The following is a 22303-nucleotide window of genomic DNA, read 5'->3' on the forward strand; positions in this document are numbered from 1 at the left end:
AATATTTCCTGACTGATATCTGTATGTAACTAATATATATTTATAACAAACATCAGATACAACAAAGGTATTTTTTTGCTGGATGCAACTGTGCCATAACAAGGTTTGACTGAAGTGGTAGACTACTACTGCTCTGTATTCAATTGTACTGTGGCAACTTCAGATGAACTGCTACAGCCTCACATTAAACAAGTCAAGAGAGGCTCAAGCACAGTTAGAAAAGACAAACAAGTGGTCACTTCATAAAGCAGCATAAAAACAGGTTTATTGTCTCGTTTTTTCAGCACCCCCCATACAGTGCACCGTCAGCTCGCACATAATTGCGTTACCTAACATTTTACTGAACGTCGTCGTCACCATCAGGCTGCTCAGACTTCTCAATAAGTTTCCACTCCTCAGCCTTCTTGAGCGTCTCCTGTGCCAGCTTCTGTGCCTTCTCGCTGCTGGCCGTCCCTTCAATCTGGGTGATGGCCAGAAGGACCTCCAGTACCTTGGAGTCAACGAGCTTCTCGGCCACCTCTCGTGTGGAATGCACTAGATTGTGCAGGATGTAAAGGCCACGGTGCTGAAGACCTTCGTCCTTGTGAGCAGCCAGGCCGCCAAAAATCTCAGCCCAGTCCTTAACCTGCACGCGCATTTTTCGCAAGTGTCACATAGCACACCAAGTGCCTCAGCTAGCATGGAGAAACCTAAAAAAAATGGCTAAGCCTTCTGCGTGGAGGAAACCAACTATGAGGGGCATTCCAAAAGTAAATTGCGTCATTCATTTTTACACGGAAACTTTATTGCCAAAAATAATACACCATGGCATCATGAGCTGTAGCACTATTTTTCCACATAGTCACCACCAACATTGAGACATCCGTCATAGCGCGAAATCAGTTTGAAGAAACCACCCTGGTAAAACAGAGTGCCCTTCGATGCAAGGAAGTGACGTCCCAAGAGTGCAGCTTCCAGTGCAGGGAACAGGTGCCCATTCACAACAGATAACAGCACGCACTTCCATTGGCGACCACGTTGTCAGCACATGTCTGTCTGCCATCATGACTGTACTCCGATAACCCCGGGCACGTCAGTCTGCTGCTACTCTCTCTTCTTCAGCGCTCTACGCATGCATTGTTCCTCCTCCGCTGACACTCCTTACATTGTTGAACCAACAACGGGTGTGAATTCTTATGGCAATTTTTTATTTCACCTGGTGTGCCATCTTCTTTTTCAAAAAAAATGCTGAAACTTACTTTCGGAATGTCCCTCGCATGTTGTTAGCAACCTCCTGAGTAAGCCACTAGTACCTTTCGTCTTCTTACCAATAGAGTGATTAGTAATAAATTAACCTTTTAATTATTAACTTTATGGCTATAATGTCAGTACAAGGTTTGTAGGGCACCCCATTTGAAAACATCGCTTTCAACTGTTAATGACCAGCTCCCTTATTCAAAACATGTTTTTTTTTTCCACTTTAAGAAAAAGCCGCTATGGTGCACAAGCAGCAAGCTGTAGCGGCTTTTTAAAGGTTCCAGCGACGCTCTCCAAAGCAAGGAAAAAGGTGCTACACAAACAGTAACACATCACAAACAATCGAGAGCGATGTTTTCAAATGCACTCTGCAAACCTTGCATTGACACTGGCCGTAAAGATTATATAGTGCAATCTCAGTAAACAGAAATTACTTAAATGGAATTGCCACTTAAGTAGAACAACAGCCTTATGGTTGGTTGGTTTTGCACTAAGGCAATTAAAAAGAAAAGAAAAATGTTCCTTAAGCAGAATCACATATTTTCCAACTCCAGGTAACATAACCAAAAATATTACGGAAAATGAAACTGAGTGGTCTAGCTCTGCCGCATCGCAACACTCATCACTGTTCACTCCTTTCCTGCCTTTCCTCTTCAAGTATTCTCACCAAAACTAGGAGCGCTATTCTGAAAATCGTTAAATTCCACAATATTGTCGAATTCTGTAATGGCGATATGTTGATCCAATTAGAGAGGCCGCAACACCCTTCTGGGCTAATCGGAGCTGACAAGATGACAATTTGACAACATCCAGAATATAACAGACTTTCATTACTTAGACTCCAGTTAATTCAACCCCGGCCTGTGCCCATGCATTTCCATGGGATAAAATTTTATTATTTCACTCCTAAAATTGGCCTTTGCCGGGTAATTCAAACTTGACCAGTCAGCAAGCATGCGCCTATGGTGATCCCGATAGCTTCTTCTTTAGTGGCAGCGTCTCTCTCGGCAAAGCTTAAAGGGACAGACAACCGCTCAGAACATGAATTGAGATTAACCCCACGAATAGAAAGATTACCTATCGTATGGGTTAAAACAAGCCACGTTTCTCTCATCAAACGTGGATTTACAGTTTTATGTTCACAAAAGTCGCGACAAATTACTTTTGGCACCCCACGCAGCAAAAACATGAAGATGCATAAGAGGTCGATCACGTGAGCTTCTATTAGTGTCTTTTCATTAGTATTCAAACGCAGTAGACTTTTTTCTGTTATAACTTTTTATAATTTACGATGTACAGATAGGCCTTCGTTTGCAGTGAGCAGAAAAGTGGCTCTGCCTTCGCCTTCTTTTTCAATGAGTCGGCTTGGCTCACCTATATACAGAATAACAGTGACAAGGCCCCGACAGCCATGACACAGGGGTGTATTTAGAGAAAGATGCGGCGAAAAAATTATAAATGTACGTAAACAACGCAAACTTATTGTACCAGCTTTTTATTTTCAAAAGCTGTTGTTGAAAAGGTCAATATGTAGGTGGTTAACCACAGTTGGGCAAAACAATGGGCAGCTTTCACAACTTGCGAGGCTGGCTATCGGAATCACTCTCACTTCTCAGTGTTGCTGGAGGAGGGACTCTTACTTTTTTTAGAGGCTGCTCAGATCGAAAAATTCTGTTTACAAAATATCCACACACTTTTGGAAGTAGCCACTGCAGCTGTAAACACTACTGAGGGTGAGCTTTGCATTGCACCACAAAGAATTAGGTGCGTAAACATCGGTTGTCAGTCCCTTTAAAAGGAGAGTGAATGCGTTGGGCATGCATCATCTCTCGCAGAAAACGTCTATTTTCGGCCCGCCCTAGGAAGATTTTCGAGCAATAATCGTAGCTCACAGTGTTTGATTATGGTATTTAGCAGATTCTAACGCAGGCCTTTCGTTTTAAGAAACATTGGGCCAGAAATTGCCTGCGCAGTACAATCAATAGAAACAATCAGATACGAAATCAAAATTTCCTTTGCAACGTTTGCATACTTTGCCGCGTAACACTAATGAAATGTGGCGAACCTGACTTAAAAAAACAGTGTGGCGAAGCTGACTTTAGAAAATCGGCCACCATTGTGCAAAAATTTTTTTTGCTAAAAAATCAAGTGCGCGCGCGAGCATGTTAAAATTGCAGAGATACTGCCAGATGAATCAGTCTGATGAATCAGTTTTGGTGTTTTTTCTGCATCTTGATTAATTCGACCCTCCAGATAATTCGATCAATTTTGCCATTCCCGCCAGGATCGAATTAACGGAAGTCGATAGCAGTACCATCCGGACATCCTACCAAGGCACCTCTTGCTGGCTGCTGTTGTTGATGCCATGGTCAGTGCGGCTCTGCTGCAGCTGTGGCTGGCTATTGTACCTTTGTGTTGGCAATGTTGGTGAGCTGTGCTTACTTTGCATTTCTGATGGCAGCATAGAAACGCCTGTACAATGTGCTCACGCTGGAGACAGAGACAAAAGTTATTGGTGACTTCGAGAGTGGTTGCTTCACTAAAACAGTTATTTACTTGACTACATTAATTTTTAAAAAATATATAATTATGTTTTGTGCTGGTAGCTCCAGTGAGTGGCTGCTCTCATGTAGAAACTTTGTAAGAAGCAACCTTGTAATCGGATCTGCTACACCTATTATCTGCCCCTTTAAGAGGCCCTGAAGCATATTTCTCTGAAGCCTCAAAAACACCTTTTACACCCCTACAAATATATTACCGAAATATTTTTTTCTAAAAGACCTAGTACAAGCATAGATACTTCAAGCGGCAGTATTTACCTTTCCCATTCACTTTCAATGTCCTCCATTCCGAAGGAGCGAAGAAGTGCTGGTGGTGATAGAGCGGCAATACCCTGTTTACAATGTTACAGTGAGCGGGCTCGTCACAGCACTCTGCGGCTGCCGCGATATTTATGCTATGCAACAAAGCGTGGCTACATGCAACTGCAAGTGCCCTGTGGGCTCAAGTGAGTGGTCGCGTGCTTCAGCCCGTCCGTGCTACATGGTGCGGACTGGCTTTGTCTTGCACCAACAGTGGGCAAATACAGACTGCACACTTTGTAGTGCTCAATACAAGGCTGATTACGAGGCACGTCTAGCCAGGAGCATCCGGGAATGAGCACACACTGGCACACTTTCCTTGTAGATGCTAACCGTTATTCATTGTGAGGTGCGGCAGGCATAGCCTATGTGTGGTCTCGGCTTAAGTCTTGCACTGTCTGAGGCTAGTTGAGTGTTCCACGCTAATCGGAATTAGAAAGGGCCGATGGCTACGACACCCCGATAAGCAATGTGGCCAAATCTTCATTCCTACATGGGTGAGCACAGCCAAGTGAGCAGAGAACAGTCAGCTCAGGCTCCTTGATGGCCATCAGCTATTGGCCAATAGCAGCCGTATGGGAATCTGCTATATCATGAAATATGGCAGCCTTGAAAAGGGTGACGAAAAGGTTTCTGTTGAAAAGAGTATTTGAGAAAAAGGTGACTTCGCACCCCACTTGTGAGCGCCACACACCGCGCACGAGTGAAAAATTTGTCTAAGATTTTCACAGCAGTGCATGCTACCTGTGGAATGTGTATTTTTTCACCTAGCTCGAGGGGTATCTCAAGACCCCCCTAAAGGGGATCCTGTGTACTTATGACCTCAATCCCTCTGTACAAGGAACTCCTGATAAATGGAAGTCACTTCTTTAGTCCTTTGAAATTTCATTTCTTTGGAGAGTATACTGTAATTGAAAATTAAGAAGTTTGTTTCTAGTGGCTTCATCAGGAAGTTGCTAACAATGATGTTGGTTTCATTCACACAGAATGCTTTAATATTTTTTTTTTCTTGTTCTGCATAAGCTAGGACACCCGGTATGCAACATGACCAGAAGCAACAAAGCACACACAGCCACAACATCATGTTCTTAAAGAGACAGTAAACTGAAGTGCTAGTTATGGCAAGTCAGTTTTGAATGGGAGATTTTTCTTTCAGAGGATATGGTAAATTATTAGCGGGTAAAATTAATGCTAACCTTCCCGTTTTGCACTTCATGCTTAAGCCACACTGCCACATACCATGCATAGCAATGACATGGATACTGAAGCATTTTCACATGGTACTTCGGCCCTTTGTGCACAGGGAAATTTCGTTAACTATTTTATTGCCCCTAGAAATGTGCTTATTTTTGGTGTTCTTATGTTTTAACATTTTACTTCAGGACATAGTAGTTGCAGCTTATATTGCAATTAATAAAATTATAGCTTTATCACTGGTGTTTTGAATGGATTTAAAGGAGTATTAATTGCTCAGACAGTTTTTGAGAATTATTATGTGAAACTCCAAAGAAGCATCTCAAGGAACACAAATGAAAATGATAATTTGCTTTTTTTTTTAAGTAAGTACCGAAAGTAACAAAGAAATCTGAAATATACAAAATATGCATCTGGGGAGGTATTCTGTAGGGCTCCACCTAGTGGACTGTCCATTTCGGCTGCTGCTGATTCGCTGGAGCCGCTCGTCTCTTCGCTCATATAGCTGCATCGAATCACCAGCGGCCGAAATGGACAGTCCACTAGGTGGACTTTTACAGAACATCCCCCTGGCTCCTAGGTCCCAACTATTGTAAGTCAGATCATGAGAACAAAATTATGAAGATTTGTTGCCGTCAATACTAGCCATAGCGACGCCCATGCTATACGGGAAAGCAGTAACTTTGGAAATTTGAAAACATATAAGGTCCTAATCTACAGGGAGTATTTGTGTTTGCTCATTGCAGCGTGCACCTGGTTCATTTCTTACTGCAATCTTTAGGCTCGCAAAGCAATGGTTGTCAAATCAGGGAAGCATGCAGAAGCCTCCTCACACTTGATTATCGCGTTCAATTAGCTGTTATGTGCAAGCAAGGTGGTCTAGCGTACATTCACGTGGCTCTGGAGCCTCCACATGCTTTGCTTGGGGTCTTGTGTAGTGCTGTACAGTAACATGAAGTGTTGCACGATATTGTACAGTAATGAATAGGCATTCCTGCAGAGCCTGTGTTCAACATGTAAGAGATTGGACTGCTAGTCAAGGTTCTGTCGAAGGTCAGCCTGAAACCAACTGTGCGCGCTTGCGCTTGTGCGAGTGAAAACCCCACAGGATGGGGAAGAACTGCTCTTAATAATTTGTATGCACTCTGTCAAAATGCTGAGGGATAAAAGCAACCTACAGTGGGAAAAATACAATTGCACTTTATGTTAGCCCAATGCAATTATGAAAATAACAGGCATTCACGAGCACCTACCATCATTTGAGAGGTAATTAAAGCAGCCTAGACATCGTATAGAAAAATTAGACAACTTGAGAGAAACTATTGTGTCTCCACTGCTGCTATCCTTAAAAAAATGATGTTGCTGAGCTGAGATTTCAGACGGTGCATGACGTTTCTAGTAGAATAATTAAAACAGAAATATTTAACAGCTTGTGGACAAACTGTCAATGAAATTGATCAGTTTCTATAGGCGCTAGCAAAAACGTTAAAGGTGCCACATTCCTGTGGTTTCAGCAGTTTATAGCAGTGGGCATATTTTGAGATTACAGCAGGAGTTATTTTCTGAGTAAAAGAGAAGTTTGAAATAGTATTGTAAACTTGCAAACATTTAAGAAGTCAGCGCGTGTGTCTGGCAACAAAACTTGAACTCATTGCATAACTAAAACAAGTTTCTAAATGCTGTGGGTAAGAGAGAGAGAGAGATTCATTTTGAGAGAAAATCTGAGGTCAGCCTGTACTACTAGAGGCACATTGATATCTTTAGCAATTAAATTAGTTTGAAATGGTGACCTGAAAAAGCTTTCCAATAATTGCCACCTGCACTGGGAACTTCTTTAGAATCGTGACAGCAAGTTACTGTGCTGAGCTGCTTGCTCCAGATGTCTATTTTTTCTAGAACAGTTTAACAAACTACTACACTACAAGTTATACAGAAACAACTAAGAACACTGCACGCGACACTTTTGATGAATCTGTGAAACCTTATTCACAATGCCACTTAGGATCATAGCGATTAGCCTGACATAATCTGGCCCAATGTATGGCTGACTTACCTCGACCACTTTACGACAGGCTTCAGTGCTGACCGATGTAAGCATGGCCAAAGCTCCCGCAGCAGCTAAGGCTGTATCATAGTCTTCATCCTCAAGGCATAACGTCAGATACTTTACTCGATCACCTTTCTCATATATCTTGACCACCTGTCAAATATACCGATTATAAGGTGTGGGTTTTAAAAAAAGAGGCACAGTATACACACAATGCAGTTAAGCACTCATTTTCAGGTAGATAAGTAATATTTAAAAAGAAAAGGCACACTGTTACTCTAATAATGCTTCATAAAAAAGGGCCTCATAAGCATATGCGAGCAACAGACTTGCTACAATAATTTAACTAGAAGCCCTACAGTTGAGTATGCCATGCAGCAAAGCAGTTCCTCGATGTGAAACATAGGGAACGTTGCATGTCTTGCACTAAAATTATTCTTTTCTGCTGCGTTTTGCTGTCGCAACATTCCTTGCAGTTTTCGTACATTTCCAAGTTAGCTGGCTAGCGCTGAATGGCTTCAGTTGGTGGAAGAGCACAAGCAAGCGATGCATCCCCAAGTTACGGGTTGATTTCTGTTGTCGTTACTCTCAGGATCAAAGTTCCTGTTTCTACAAGGAATATATGCTATCTGGCTGTACTTTCACACTGAACACAGTGCAGGGCGACCATAAAATGGCCACTGTCCATGTCATTTACATGTGAGCATTTGAGATTAAACTGAGGATATACACGAGAGAAAGCAACGGCAGTGGGCAAGAGCAGAGGATGAAGCACTTCTAGTGGGATGGATGTGTCACGCCCAATACTGCACAAAGAGACAGAATGGCTGTGATGCAACAGTGCTTGAAAGAATGCAACTTAGATGAGCTTGTTGGCTGATTGATTTATGGAACACAGTGCCAGCACAAAATCAAATCGGATGCAAAAAGTAGACACAGATGCCACAAATGCCAAACTACAACTGACATTACAGGCTGCACCTGGCAGGAAACTTACCAAGCAGAATGGTTACCATGCATGCATTTGTTTTCACCTCATTACTCCATTGCTTTCGTTATGATAACAATAGAACCAGCAATATATAATGCAATGATACTCCTCTCTTTTGAAGCAAAATGGTTCAAAGATCATTCTGTTCTGCTCTGACTTACTCATGTAGGGCACATGTTATGGAACAGCAAGTTAGAATGACATCACTTTTAAATAGTGTGCTTACATGAACTTCACTGCTAATTTCAATATAAAATATTGGGATAATCAACAATACCAGTCAACATACAATGCATGGCTTTAGATGTACGTATAGTCATTTCCATCTGCTTGACTGGCAGCAGTGAAACATTGCTGTTCTTAGCCTATAAGCTATCAGTTTTGACAACTGATCTATAGAACACAACTAATCTAGCATTTGATCTTCGTGCTAAACATGAGAGGAGAAAAAAATTTAATTGTCCTAGATAGATTTATGTCAATCTGAAAAACTGAGACATCAAAGACAGCAAAGCTTTATAAGCGAGTTTTTACACCCTTCATCGAAAGCGCTAAGGGCTTGTTTGCTGGCTGTTCTAATAATTCAACACCAACACTGCCTACACATTCACATTGACGCCATGGTCATACGGCTACTGTGGAGCTCCCATGCAAGCTGCTTTGCTGGACCAATTCGGACAGCTTCGCGGCACCGCCAATGGCCCCATAGACTTAATGAATAAAGGGACAATCAGACTTAATGTGTAAAGACGACCGATATTTCGGACAGCTGCCAGCCCTACATTCAATTATACTGACTCCGTCCGTGGCTGTAGCGTACGCTGACTCTGTTGCCATTATCTCCTCTGGCAACTTCGACGAGACATCAAGTGCAGCCTCAGATATTACACGCTAGATGGTAGTCTCTGAGGCCTAGCCTTGGTTGCTGCTCTATGCCTCAGAGATTTAAATGCTAGTGCCGATCTTGGAGGCTTTGCCTAAATTACGAAGTCACATCAGCATCGCAATCATCACATCCTATTCCGGCACCCGCCATGCTTGGCCCGCTATCGTGATTCTGTTTGTTGAGTTTGCCTCTCAAAAAGCATTCTGCCATTTTGTGCTTGTTTGCATTCCAGACAGAGCTCTGCTGGCTCCAAGAAGTTTTTCTCGTGACGTTATAGACAGGCCGCGTAAAATGGCACCAACGTGCCCTCGCTGTCCAAATGAGCCTGACTCTGCAATTGGAGGCTGAATTGCCGCCTACCACAACGAGCTCAAATGTGGGCATCATTGATGACCTACTAGGCTGCAGTGTGCCTATTCCTACCGCCGTTGTGTTTGAAGACTGACATTGAGATCGCGGTTTCGTCGTGTGCCAAACTGAACGATGATGAAATAATTGAGCAAGTTCTCCCACTGTCAAACAGCGACTCTGACTCGGATGATGATGTGTTGTGTACTCCGGAGCCTTCACATGCGGATCTTACTCAAGCCTTTGCTGTCCTTTCAACGGCGTACAGCGCAACTCAAAACTGGCAGAAATACAGGCCCATTTGGTTGCACATATGCGGAAGCACATGAAGCAATGCATCAACCACTTGTTCCTTGCACAGGGGCCTTACAAAGTAAATAAAGTGATCTTTTTTTGGATATATTAGCTTTTTTTCGGACATACGATAGTTTGGACTTAATTATGTTCCTCATGGAGTCCGAATTATCGGTTGTTGACTGCATATACAAAAAATAGCATGCCCAGTGCAAGCCCCAAATGCTGTTTGCAACTTTGACATGTGCAGTGTAAACAATGAAATATCTCGGGGAATTCCACTCTAAACTGTCTAGTACCCAAAGCTGCCACCTCTTAGTGACAACGCGCATGCACACACACACACATGCACACACAGAAATCACATGACCCAATACCATATGAACAAATAATTTGCATAGTGATACAACTGACTTGCCTCTTCACTTTGCATCAAATTCAAGATGCACTGGACACCAGCTCGTTTGAGCATGACATGGTCTTCATAGCAATAGTTCTCTATTGTTGTAATGCCTTCATCCTTGATCATGCGGGCCCTTTGGAGATGCAACATGGGTTTGTGTCAGGAGATTCCACCACATTCCTACGCCCCATCACATCATTTGCAACAGTAGTTTTCCCTCTCGCTATACTGAGGCTCCACGGAGACATATCCGTAAATATTTCCCATATTACTCAATCTAGGACTAAGAAGCATAAGGCAGTGACAAAAGTTTTGTGTCCTTTTTGAAAAGCTTTTACTCATGTCTTCATTCTCTTCTACAGCTCTCTGTTTTGACACAAGATAAAATGCCACTGAACAAAACCAGTCAAAACAGCATGGTTGTCCCCACTAGAAGAGGGCACTCAAATTTTGTAAGGGGATACAGGAGCATGAATTGCAAAATTATTTGATAACAAGCCTACCACACGGTTCATGCGCTTGCCACTGGTTGTGCGTGCAGTGCACATGCACTGGTCTGTTCACTTGGTCACTGAATTTGCAAGAGCCAAGCATTCCAAGGCCCTGTTATAGGCTGCAAAATATCCTAGGCTCCTAGTAATACTCCTAACACAGCTTATGAAGCTATAGGGTCAGCCTGCAGTGCTCATGAAAGCAGTATGCTTCTGCTCAAGGTTAAGTGTGTTCTAGGGTACATGACCAAGAATCTCAAACAAGTGGTTTGTGGCCCCCATAACATTTGTACGCTTTCTCCATATGCTGTAGGTGAGGGAATGCAACAGACAGAGTGTACGGGAGCTTTCATCACAGCAGTATGTTTTTACTCCAGGTCAAGTGTGTTCTAGGATACATGCCCAAGACTCTCAAACAAGTGGCTTGTGGCCCTCATAACATTTGTACGCTTCCTTCATATGTTGTAGGTGAGGGCATTCAACACACACAGTGTACATCAGCTTTCACTAACAATACAATCAGATTGGCAATGGGCCCCAACACATTGCCCACAAGGACATAGCCAAGTCAAGATCACACACACACAAAAAAAAAAACAGCCATTTAGAACTTAATCATAATTTTGCTAATGCATATCTAGCTGCTGACCAGGCTTTCCAGTTTGGCTGGGGCTGCGAGATGGACGCAGCCACTTGTCCTCCGGCCCCTTTTCAACAGACAAGCACAAGGTGAACAAAAATTATAGGAACAAGGGCTATATAGCCGGAAAAGCCGGTTTTAATTGCAAAGCTTACCTGACACTCTCACTGACTGTCGCCAGATTTGTGAGTGCCATCAGGGCTTCAAAGCCTTGCAAAGCTGAGCATTCTGGGTGCAGCAAGGACAAAAGGGGTCGCACCACCTCGACAGCCTGCGCAAGAAAAGTGGCAATGCGTAACATCTCAACGAACTTCCATTTAGCACTGGTTAGAAGCATGCAGCATGAGTGCCAAATGCATCAACTGTAGTGTTGACACGAGTCACTGATTGATTGACGCCAGTCACAGTTTACCTATACGTGAACTGCTTGTCATTACCACAATGTATATAACGATGCTGCAGCCATAGCGCCGGAGAAAACACTTGCTTTATTGCATAATGATGACTGAAAATTTTTAAAAGGGGGGTGGAAAAAGAAGAAAGAAAGAATTTTAGTTCATAGGCTTCACTTTAATCCCTCTTTTAAGGGAGGGAAATGTTATTTCAATGCATTTTATTCTGACAGTTGCCACAAAGCTCATTAATACCCTTTATTACTAAAGAAATTATACAGACATCCCAGCCTCACTCATGGCACTGACATCATGTCTTGCCTTCAGGCGATGAAATAGAGAATGAAAACAATAATGGCACTGAAGGTGAAGGGAGGAACAGGAAAGGGAAAACTGTCATTCACCTTGACTGTAGAAGAAAGCTGTAGAGTGAAACTGAAAAAGCTGTGTGGGTTTCCTTTGTGGCCTTCATGCTACAGCAGGCATGGATCACAATTTTCCCTTTCGTGTTCGTCCCTCCTTGCTGACAACACCATAAATGTGTAAAGTTCCGACACCAAGCAACCAAAACAAGTGTGGCTTACCCTCTGACCAGGGAAAGCAACCTCAGGATTAATGGTGATTCCGAGCCGAGCCAATGCCTGTGCCGCTATCATTTTTCCATTAGGTGTGTTTTCCAGAGCAAGTTTGAGCAGCACCTGCATAGAACACAACACCAAGATAAGCAAGTCTGTCTACTTTTGATGCACTGCGCTCAACAGTCAATGCAACCATATGATGATACAAACAAGTAAAAATTCACGGCATATTGTTAGACATGGGCTAGGGTAAAGGTCTGCATACAGGATTTCTGTTACCTTCGCTGCAGCATGCTAGAGAGAAATACCATTATTTCTTACACATAAAGCCTAAACCAAAATTTAAGGGCAAGATGTATAATGTCAGGATGCTGGTTAGATATTGTTACGATGATTTGAAGAAGAGAATGACAACAGTCTGAAAGATGACTAAAAGGGGACGAATTGTGCCTACGGGTATGGTGTAATGGCAAAATGGGATGCATTACAGTAAATTCATGCCCTACATCAAAATTTTTGTTGCCACGAAGCCTTATAGTAAAATTTCTGTTGTACAAGTGTGCTCTACATTGCCGTACAGTGGCACCACCCTGTCAGCAGGGAGCAACAGGGACAGTGGCGATGTTTTAACAAAAAACTGCTTCCAGAACTTTTCCTTGCGCCAAAATTGATTTAGATTGCTTTTAAAGAGGTTTCAATGCTGTTGTAAGCAGTTATGTGTGAGAGATGTAAAGATTGAGTCCCACCTCCCTGCTTATTTTAAGGGTTTTGTTATGTGTGAGATGAGCGAGCATGGTGTCTCGGATGCCAGTGGCAATAGAAGACGATGACAACGACCCACTATGAGAATTTGCGAGAGTCTGCAGAGCACATAAACATGTCTACGGCAGTAGCACCTTTTGATGTCTTGATTCTTGTGCATGACGACCCATCAGTAGGTCACGTGACATATTCCCCTGGTGCATCATGCCCCCCCCGCCTCCACAGTGAGTCACCAGGGGGTTGTGCTCCTTTGAAACTTTCTCAAAGTGCAAAGAGATGGTGCCACGATGCATTATATCAGAAGCAACAAGAATCTTTCTTCCCCATCAATTTCTAGCACAGATGTTGCATGCGCACTGCAGGAATGTCCTGCACAGCTGCATAGTGGGAATGACTGCCATAAAGCACTCATGACCCACGCCGCAGTGAACAAGTTAACAGCAAAAACAAAGCACCAATTGGCGAGTTCTAAGGTGTGCCTTTGGTGAAGAAACAGACAAAGAGAGAACACTGAAGGTGACGAGAACATGTTGGCCGTTCAATCAAGGCAAGGCGCATGGATGGTAGCTTGACCACAATTTGGACCCAGGCTGACGAGGCCTCTACCTTGCCAGCTCTACTATTCCCGACAGCCTAGCATCATCTTGTAGCAGGCTGCATTCTGCATGGCCTTGACTGCTTTCCAGAAGCAGGGCAACGGGGCAAAGAAAAGTGGTGTGCCAGATGGCTGGGCCTGGACCCAAAGAGTTTTCATTTGATCACAGCATGCCTTTGAATAGGGATGGCAACATCTGGCTGTGACTGCTTTTTAAATGGCAAGGTAACAGCCAAGCCTGTGCTCACGCACGCATGTAACTGGCTGGTGCTTCTCGACCCCTGCATCAATCTCCTGGCGCCTTCCTAAATTGAACTTCACACATAGATCATCATCACAGGTAACTGTTGAACTCTTTATCTGGTTGTGACCTCTGTTAGTTTTTCCGTTTATAGCAGGATAGCTTAGTGAACTCTCAGTTGTTTCCACAATTGCCTCAGGTGTCTTGTGCCGTAATGATCCATAATGATCCATAACGAAGATTGCATAATCATCTTTCTTTCACGCGCATCTATGGTAAAACAGACGCTTTTAACTCATCTGCGCTTCCACGTGTCATCCACTTGGGAACGACCTTCCAGATATCCTGGTAGCTGAAGCTAACAAAGGAAAATTCCATCACGAATAAACATTCATTTCTTACTTTAAATGAGTTCTTGTCTGCATTGCTTCTTGTATGCCTATTTTTTTTCTTTTTTCGATCTGAGGATTTTAGAGTTTGTGTAAACTTGATTATTCCTTGTATTATTATTAACAAAGCATTTTTATGTTCTGCATAATTGTATGCTCTATATGCTATGTAAAACTTTTGAAGCTTCCCTTACCCAATGCCCATTCTTCGGGCCTGCAAGGTGTTTTGAATAAATAAATAAATAAATAAATAAATAAATAAATAAATAAATATTCTTTATTTGATGTAACTACTAGGCTGTACAAGGTTTTGTAAGGGTGAGTGTCACTGTTGTTTATTGATAGAGTCACGTTGCATGTGTTTGCAGCCCGTCTAGTCTCTCTTACACAAAGGCAACACCTTGGATGTTTTTAGAAATATTCGAAAAGAAAAGAAAGCCTGACAACACAGGTTATAAAGGAGGCACAAGTTTCAAGCAGGAGTAGGATTACAAACGCAAGAAAATGGTAACGGAAAAGCTCGGGAGGCTAAAAAGAAACTTGGGAAGTAAAGGACATCTTTTGCTTGGTACCCAGCACAAAAGAGAGAGGAACAAGTAAAGAAAAACATAAATGCAACAAAATGCACAAGAGCATTGAGAACACCTAACAAGCAGAGAATTCTGAATCTTAGGTTATCTGTACATTTGATGCAACCAGAACTGATGTGTAAAGCACTATTTTAGCATGATGAGAAATTGGCATTCTACTACTATACTGTTATGGGGATAACGTATATTTACAAATTATCACTAAGGTTACAACAGCCACAAGCAGCGGCAACTCATGCAAGGCTTTTTGCGAGTGCCTCTGGCCACTTCGTCATCGTCGCCTTCGTCCGACCAACAGTAAGAGCCCGTTCGATGTCTCGTGGCACTAAGGCAGTATAAGGTGCTGTCGTGAAGGCTGAACAAGTGGAGTGAAGGGTCAGGTGTGGCAGAGCTAAGACTGTCGATGATAGAATGTAAAGCTGAGTCGCGGCGTTGTTCGTCCCGTATATTAACGAGGTCCGAGATAAACAAAACGCAGGCGTCGGTGTCTTGCTCGAGAACATCAGGGGAATTCACGAGATGCCGTGACAGGCAATTGGAATCTTTATGAAGCTGACCAGACTTGTGTACTACCGAAAACGAGTATTCTTACAGGTGAAGAGCCCAACGAACAAGGCAGCTTGTAGGGTCTTTGAGCGAAGAAAGCCAATAGAGGGCATGATGATCAGTTACGATGGTGAAGGTGTGGCCAAACAGGTAGAGACGAAATTTGGCGACAGCCTAGACAAGAGCAAGACACTCTCATTCTGTGATTGGGTAATTCTTCTCCAGAGCAGAGAAGAGGCGGCTAGCGTAAGCAATAACGCAGTCGTGTCCGCCCTGACGCTGAGCGATGACGGCAGCGATTCCATGGCCGCTGGCATCTGTGCGAAGTTCTGTCGGCGCAACTGGATCAAAATGCGCTAAAACAGAAGAAGTCGTGAGGGCATCGATAAGCACCGAAAACACAGCAGCTTGGGGTGAGCCCCATGTAAAAGCAACGTCTGTTTTGAGAAGCGCAGTTAAGGGGACGTGCAATGTCAGCTAAATTACTGATGAAACGGTGGAAATAAGAGCACAATCCAATGAAGCTTCGTACGTCTTTAGCCAAACAACATACAGGAAAAATCTTCATGGCACAATCTTTTTCAGGATCGGGCTCGACACCTGCTATGTTGATGAGATGGCCAAGTACTGTTATTTCACGATGTCCAAAACATCATTTTGAGACTTTGAGCTGGAGGCCGGCATTGCGAAATACCTCGAGAGTCTCTGAGAGGCGCTGAAGATGGCTGTCAAATGTAGGCGAAAAAACAATGAAATCGTCAAGGTAGCACAAGCTGGTTGGCCATTTCAAGCCACGAAGACGCGAATCCATCACGCACTCGAATGCGGCCGGCACACTGCAAAGACCAAAAGGCATGACTTTAAAGTGGTAGAGTGGTAAAGTGGTCTGATGGCCAGCAATGCACACTCGGGCAGTGCACATTCCAAGAACAGCGATGTGCTGCCATCAGCGACTCATACTGTGTTCTGAATAGCAGCCGTAATAACTTTGCAGAGCTGACTACGGAGAGCAGTGCTCATTATTGAAATCTGCGATCCGGTGTCTATGAGGGCCATAATGGTAACGTCATCCATTTGAATGTCCAGAAGGTTTCAGTGCATAGGTACAGTCAACAGAGGATTTTCATACCGGATCACTGATGCAGCATCACCTCTGGGAGCTGCACAGCTTAGTTTTCTGGAGCATAGGTGCCAGGCTGTGCAGGGGACAAGGACCAGCATGGTCGTGGAGCTAGAGAATAGAGATTGGCGTTAGAGTTTTGTGGGGACAATGAGCAGCTAAACCTGGAGTGTGGAATGGCGGCATCAGAAGCATGTGGGTTAGAACGAGGAGAAAAATGTTCAATGTTGCCTCCAGGACGACACCAAGATCCAGTGGTCCAGCCTGAAGGCAATGACCAGCTACTGCGACAGTGACAGGCAATGTGTCCAACAGGTGAGCAGTTGAAACATATGGGTCAGTCGTCTGCCATTCTCCAGTCAGCAGTGTTTCTGTAGCGCGAAGGGTAGTCCTGATTCTGGGCGGCATTTGCAGGAGTACGTTCAGGTGCACAGATGGAACAGACGGCGGATGATAAACCCAGGTTCGCAAACTCTTGGCGGACGACTGCTTGTGTGAGCGACACGGTGGACAGGTTGGCTGACTCAACATTTGGAGGGACGGCCGTAGGAATTATTGCTTCGAGTTTGCAGTGAACAGTGCACATCATCTGACGACGTCGACTGCGCAGACATTGGTGGGTCCTCGCAGGATGATGTGGCAGTGGTGTTAGGCAGCCGAAGGAACTGGCGGGTGATGCAGCGGCTCTTTGCTTGTTCAAAACATTGACATTCCTTCACTATGACATCGACCGTCGTACAGTCCTTGAATACAAGTAGATTAAACGGGTCGTCAGCTATTCCCTTCAATATGTATGCAATCTTGTCAGCTTCGGTCATTTTTGTGCCAGCTTTTCGACAAAGGCCCAGTACATCCTGTATGTATGAAATGTACGATTCAGTGGTTGGCTGGATGCAAGATCCCAGCTCATTTTAGTGGCCGTTCCTTTCAGGTAGAAAATCACATTGGTTAACATCAGTGTGGGGTCCCAAATGTTGTGGTCGCTGATGCGCTCATACATGTCGATCCACTTTTCGACATCCAAGCCATCCATGCCAGAAAAGGTTCCCGGGTCTCATGGGTGTAACAGAATCACAGGAGCCGGTGGCTGCTGCACCGTCGTCACTTTGGTGGTCATCGCGGAGCAGCCAAGACGGTGACCAGTTTGAAGTTCCGTGCTTGGTTGATGAAGCCAGCACAATGTCAGGTTTACCCAGCACCTCCACCAAAAAGGATGTTACGGGGATAACATATATTTACAAATTATTACTATACACAAGGTTACAACAGCCTCAAGCAGCGGCGACTGATGCAAAGCTTTTGCGCGTGCCTTTGGCCACTTCCGTCGCCGTCATCTTGGTCCGACCAACAGTAACAGCCCATTCACTGTCTTGTAGCTATAATACATACTTAATGTATTTCTTGCTTCACATTCTCAAGCAGCCTTCCATGAATTAAATAAAGCAGTGCACTTCCCTTACCTTCGCCCCACCTTGCTGAACAACATGGCCACGGAGTTCCTGATGCTCACATATTGCATTGAATATCCTGAAGAGAAATAATGAAAGATGATAAATTCTTCGGTCATTCAGCATATGTTTACATTCCCTCCTCCTCCTCAAGAGACACGCTACACGTTAAAAACATGATGGTATGCAACATCTGCAAGCATTAAAAACATGTTGAAAATTAATCAAATTAACAAGACCAAAGAAAAAAAGCGACAATAATCGCAGAATCCGTGAGATGATCACGACAAGGCAATTTGCAGCTGGCAAAGCTTACACAGCAATATTTTTACTTCCAGTTACTAAGCTCCGCACTCCTAAATATTGGTCCATGGACTTCTTTATCTTATTCGGGTGACCGCTTTTCACCGCCTAACAAATGTTATCACGCATGCAGGCATGCAGGCACGTGCCTGCATGTATCAGAAGTTTCTCGAATGCTATCAATGGCTTTATTTGCTCTCTGTTGTTAGCGAACCTTGTGTAATCTGGTTTCATGTATGTGCGACGCGAATGGTGTAGAACTTTCTGGAAGACACGCGGGCACCAGCAATTACTCTGGAACCTTCGATGACAGGTGTATAAAAGCCGACACGCTTGACCGGCACATCAGACTTTCGACGACCGCCGACTGTGTTTACCGCTATCATTGTTCTTTGAGTGCAACTTGCATTTGAGGGCACAGATTTGCCCAATAAAATGCTAGTTTCGTCATTCACAGTTTTGCTGCCTTCTTCACCGTCACTACCACATGACAATATTTACGCCGCACCACCTGCAAGAATGTTAGAGATAATGAAGAGATCAACAACGCTATTTTCCCTGCATTTCTTTCTCATTAACACCTGCTCTCGACCAGATAGACAAGCCGAAATTGTGATGTGTTTGCCTTTGCCAAAATGCCTCTGCCTAAGTGCCTTTTGAGCCTGTGCAATAACCTGCCATGTCACAAAACAGCATTACAAGCTCTTTGACAATGTTCTGTAGTCCTACATGGTGTACATAAGAAATCTCACAAACAACCAAGAAATTTCCTTTCTTTTTTCCTCTCTCTCTCTCTTTCTTTTTTTTTTTAACCAGCAGCAGCAGCTTTTTGCCACATGTTGAAACACTTTGTGAGCTTGAGAAGTTGACAACGGCTGTTTGCTGACTTGTACTTTTCAAGGAGCCCACTTCTTTTGTAGTCCAGTCGCTAAAGCAGCACAAACTGCATGGGAGCTTGTTCCATCCCAATGGTGACATTTCATCTTTCCATGTGCTTTCCTCCAAATTGTATTGAATGTCAACAAAAGCACCAAACCAACATCATCCTGGAATGAAAAACTATTCTACTATCTTAGCTAACTTTAGCTTAACTAACTTGGTTTCAGCAATTGACCTTTGTGTTAGTTACAACATGGCGGAATCAATTTTAAGCCAGACAAAAAGGTAGTTCTACCTGGCAATCATTTCCCGACTGTTCTTGCTTTCTGTTGATGACAGGGCCACGAGTGCCACGGTGACACCTGACTCGGCAAGAATTTTCGTGCGCTTGTCGACGTGTTCCTTGGAGTCCTACAAGTAGTAAAAGACCATGGTGGTCACAAATTTTGAAAGCACATAAACACTCAAGCACACTTACAAGATATGCACAGCAACTGTTGCAAAGTCGAACATCTTAGTACTACCGTATTTACTCGCATAATGATCGCACTCACGCAATGATTGCACCCCTGAATTTTGTCGTCAAAGTTCAATTTCATTTTTTTCTTTCCCGTGTAATGATCGCACCCTGCACTTGTGGCAGCAATATGTCGTGTGCCAAGTCTGGCTAATGATGATCACGCTTACCATTTGTCGAATGCTATGCGAATGACTCTTTAAGACATGCCAAGCGGTCTGCACGCGCTCAACATTTTTAAGCAGATGCCCCATTTCATTCCTTTCGTCACTTTCCACACTTCCATGAAAAGAAAAAGCTACAACCAAACTTGCCTCAGCTTTATTGTTTGTTGGCTTCATAATGGTTTGGGTCAACAACAACATAAAGGGCGCCTTTCGATTCTTCTTGTCTCCACACGTGAGCACGCAATCAATCGCAATCGGCAACAATAGTGGCTACGTTTACGCTGATACATCATAAGTGTACCCTATTCATACGCCGACGCTTGTAATGCAGCTAAAATATTCGCTCACCATTAGCGGAAACGTGCCGTATTAGGATAGCAGTGAAAACAAATGCCACAGTTTCCACAGCACGCCCGCCATGTGTTTCTATGTCACTGGCAGCTAAGCGCACCCATCTCTGTTTCTGTCCCCTCAAAGTGGACATGGCTACGTTATAGTCGCAAACTTGCCGATATTAACGATAATTTCATTACTGCTACGGAAGAAACTGTTTCAATGCGCGTAATGTACTCACGAGAAAAAAAAAATAATCGCATTCAGCTTGCTCCTCTGGCCGCCATTTGTGTTTTGGTGTCCCGCACTGACAGCGGCAGCCGCCTGCTAGTCATCCCGCAGCAAATGCGGGATGAAAAAAGAAAATGTTTCTTTTCATGGGAAATTTAACCCGCATAATGATCGCACCCCTGAATTTGTGGCAATTTTTTTTACAAAGAAGTGCAATCATTATGCGAGTAAATACGGTATACCATTTCTCAACGCAACATAACAACCTAAATATTGCATAGCCCTAAAGCTACACACATGTACAGCATACTGCACAAAGTAAAGGACAGCAGTGGTGGGAATGCCCTTCAGCATTTTGGAGCAGTCATTGGAGCAAGCAAAATCTACTTTTGGAGCAACTAACGCTGTTTGCAGCAGGTGTGGGGTTTCCACGAAAGTGCACACATAAAAATGAATGATATTGTTCTCTTTAGTTTAAATAATCAAACTAGGAGCAAATAAATGATTGACGGCCACCTACCACCATGGCAGCAGTGAGTCTACCTTAAAGGGCCCCTCACCAGGTCTGGCCATTTTGAACTGCCGAGTGCAGTGCATACAATACGCGATAACGATCATGCCTGCAAAGTACTACACCGCTACGCACTGTGAAAATTGCTGAAATTTCAAAACAAACGCTCTATGCCCTCCTCCTCCAAGCCCTGTGCTTCCAGCCGGAGAGTCGATGTCAATCACACAAGTGCGCCTAATGTAGTTTGCAGTACCGTGAAGTCCCTTACAGTGACACAGGACTTTGAAAATTATTCAAGGCAACAGCAGTTATATGTCTGATCTGTTGCTTCAATAGATGAATTAAAGTTTAGAGAAATAATAAAACCTACAAACTGGATGTCTGTGTGTCCTTGTTTTACTTCGTGCCAGAGCAAGAGAGATGCAACTTCCATTTCGCCTGCTTGTTCCCATGTTGTAAAGTTGCACACGCAGAGAACAAAACTATGTCATTTTATACAATGTTCCAGCATGCGATCATGCTCTGTGATTTGCTTGTATCTGCCTCAGTGTTAGTGTAGCCCTGACTCATACTACTAGTTGGGTGTTCTCGTGCACCACAAGCAAAACAGTGCACTGCACGAAATGAGACAAACGCAACAGCTTGCGTGCGAGACCGTCACCGGAAGTGCGCCGCACAACAAATGTGTGTGTGTGAGAGAGAGAGAGAGAGAGAGAGAGAGAGAAGAAGAAGCCAGGGCCAGTGACATGCATCATGTGATCCTCCAGCTCCAGTATGGGAGAATGCAGGAAAGGAATTTCACTTGCAGAGGCTAGATGGGGGCAAGTTGTGAGATTGTCTGTGTTGGTAGTGATGCTCGCCTCCTGAAATCATGGATTCACGGCACTTGAACTATTTCTATCTCAGCTATTAAAGAACCAATTTGAAAAATTATTGCAGTAGAGCGCTCCCTAGGGGGCACATGACTTCCAGCATATAACCGAAATTTGATATGTGGCCTGGTTAGGGACCCTTTAACAACCTTTTACCGGTGGCACTACGCAAAACCACACAAAGGACATTAGAGGGACACTATCAAAAGGAACACTAAATCAGTTTATTTTAATGAAAGATTCTTTGATAACTCAATTTACTTCAATTTCACAGTAATTAGTTGAGCAAATGAAGGTCACAGTTCCCTTTATTAAAGGTTGAGCAGAAACACCAGTGCCGGCGTGATGTCACAGATTTCAAAGTGCTTTTTCATATTTGGGCTGTTGTGGGCCGGTAAAGGTTCTTGAAATTTGCTGAGTACAGTCTTCTGCTCTTGT

At 43.7% G+C, this 22303-nt stretch overlaps 1 protein-coding gene across 1 annotated transcript in view; it reads right to left on the minus strand.

Annotated features, from left to right (window-relative positions):
- Positions 1 to 243: 243 nt before the first annotated feature.
- The window catches only part of unc-45 (unc-45 myosin chaperone), a 41315-nt gene continuing 19255 nt past the window's right edge, over positions 244 to 22303 (minus strand). The window contains exons 14-20 of the mRNA XM_050184387.2: positions 19530 to 19645; positions 18065 to 18131; positions 12368 to 12481; positions 11547 to 11662; positions 10276 to 10393; positions 7345 to 7491; positions 244 to 625 (exon numbers count right to left, since the gene is read on the minus strand). Of these exons, the coding sequence (XP_050040344.1) occupies positions 338 to 625; positions 7345 to 7491; positions 10276 to 10393; positions 11547 to 11662; positions 12368 to 12481; positions 18065 to 18131; positions 19530 to 19645 (966 nt within the window). The 3' untranslated portion in view covers positions 244 to 337. The remainder of the gene's footprint in view (positions 626 to 7344; positions 7492 to 10275; positions 10394 to 11546; positions 11663 to 12367; positions 12482 to 18064; positions 18132 to 19529; positions 19646 to 22303) is intronic.

This window comes from Dermacentor andersoni, chromosome 4, assembly GCF_023375885.2.
Source record: "Dermacentor andersoni chromosome 4, qqDerAnde1_hic_scaffold, whole genome shotgun sequence".
NCBI lineage: Eukaryota > Metazoa > Arthropoda > Arachnida > Ixodida > Ixodidae > Dermacentor > Dermacentor andersoni.